This window comes from Acanthisitta chloris, unplaced genomic scaffold (assembly GCF_000695815.1).
Source record: "Acanthisitta chloris isolate BGI_N310 unplaced genomic scaffold, ASM69581v1 scaffold33272, whole genome shotgun sequence".
Classification (NCBI taxonomy): Eukaryota; Metazoa; Chordata; class Aves; order Passeriformes; family Acanthisittidae; genus Acanthisitta; species Acanthisitta chloris.
Window position 1 is genome coordinate 4692 of NW_008661632.1, and position 1043 is coordinate 5734.

General features: G+C 59.9%; 1 protein-coding gene across 1 annotated transcript in view; it reads right to left on the reverse strand.

Annotated features, from left to right (window-relative positions):
* The window catches only part of LOC103798059 (SEC14-like protein 5), a gene marked incomplete at its 3' end in the record, with an annotated part of 25140 nt that overhangs the window by 4685 nt on the left and 19412 nt on the right, over positions 1-1043 (reverse strand). Inside the window, exon 7 of the mRNA XM_009070303.1 lies at positions 216-405. Coding sequence (XP_009068551.1) covers positions 216-405 — 190 coding nt within the window. The remainder of the gene's footprint in view (positions 1-215; positions 406-1043) is intronic.

The following is a 1043-nucleotide window of genomic DNA, read 5'->3' on the forward strand; positions in this document are numbered from 1 at the left end:
CGAGGCAAGTCCTACCCACAGCAACCCTGTGCAAGCAACGCTGCTTCGCACTAGCTCTGGTCTGCTTGATTCATGCAGAAAAAATGAAATGACAGCAAATCCAAGTGGCAATTCACAGCTGTTGAGCTCTTGGTTGGCTTGTAAAGTCTCACCACAACTTTCTGCCCGAATCCCATGTTACAGGCGCAGGTTCCGCGCCAGGGGCAGCTCCTCACCTTTGTCCTGGTAGTGCCACCCCCCGGTGTAGTACTCATCCAGGAGGGCCGGGGGCCTCCAGGACTGCAGGATGTAATCCACCTGGTACTGCTTGCGCCAGGCCAGCGACTGGCACAGCATCTCCCGAGCCTTGTCGATGTTGAAGTCGCGCGCCCGCAGGAACCGGAGGATGTGCTCGTCCTTGGGGATCTGGGAGAGGAGACAGCCCCAGAATCAAGGCCGGTGTGTTCCATGAAGCCTGCAGACACGGCTGCAGAGTGTACACCGTTTTTCCATCTCTTGCAGCTGAGCCAACAAACCCCAGACCTGCCTTGGCTCCGCACCCGGCTGGGAGCAGCAGAGGGTGCTAGGAGCACAGCTCCCAGCCCGGGCAGCCTTTCCCTGACCCAGTTCGCAGAAGCCGCAGCAAACCTCGGGCTGGCTGATGTTTCCCTCAGCTGGTTATCCGCCGGGTCCAGCACAGGAGTGTGCCCAGGCTGGCAAGCTGCAAGCTGACCTGCCCAGGCAGAGCAGCCCCAGTAGCACGCTGACCATGCCAGGCAGGAGCTGCTTGGAGGGGTGTCCCAACCACCAGTTCCAGCTCCTGTGTGGGCTCTGCTGCTGGGGTTGGGACAGGAACACTGCTGAGTGCTTCCCCAGGCTTCCCTGCCCGTCCCACCACACCAGCTCCTGAACCCCAGCACACCCTCCCTCCCACACTCAGCCCAGCACTGTCACGACTTCTACAGGCACTAAAGCCATCCCAAAGCAATTCTGTAGAAGGGCTCTTCCAGCCTCCTTCCAGACCTCTCACGTTCCCTTTGGCTGAGCAATCAAAGGGAGCTCAG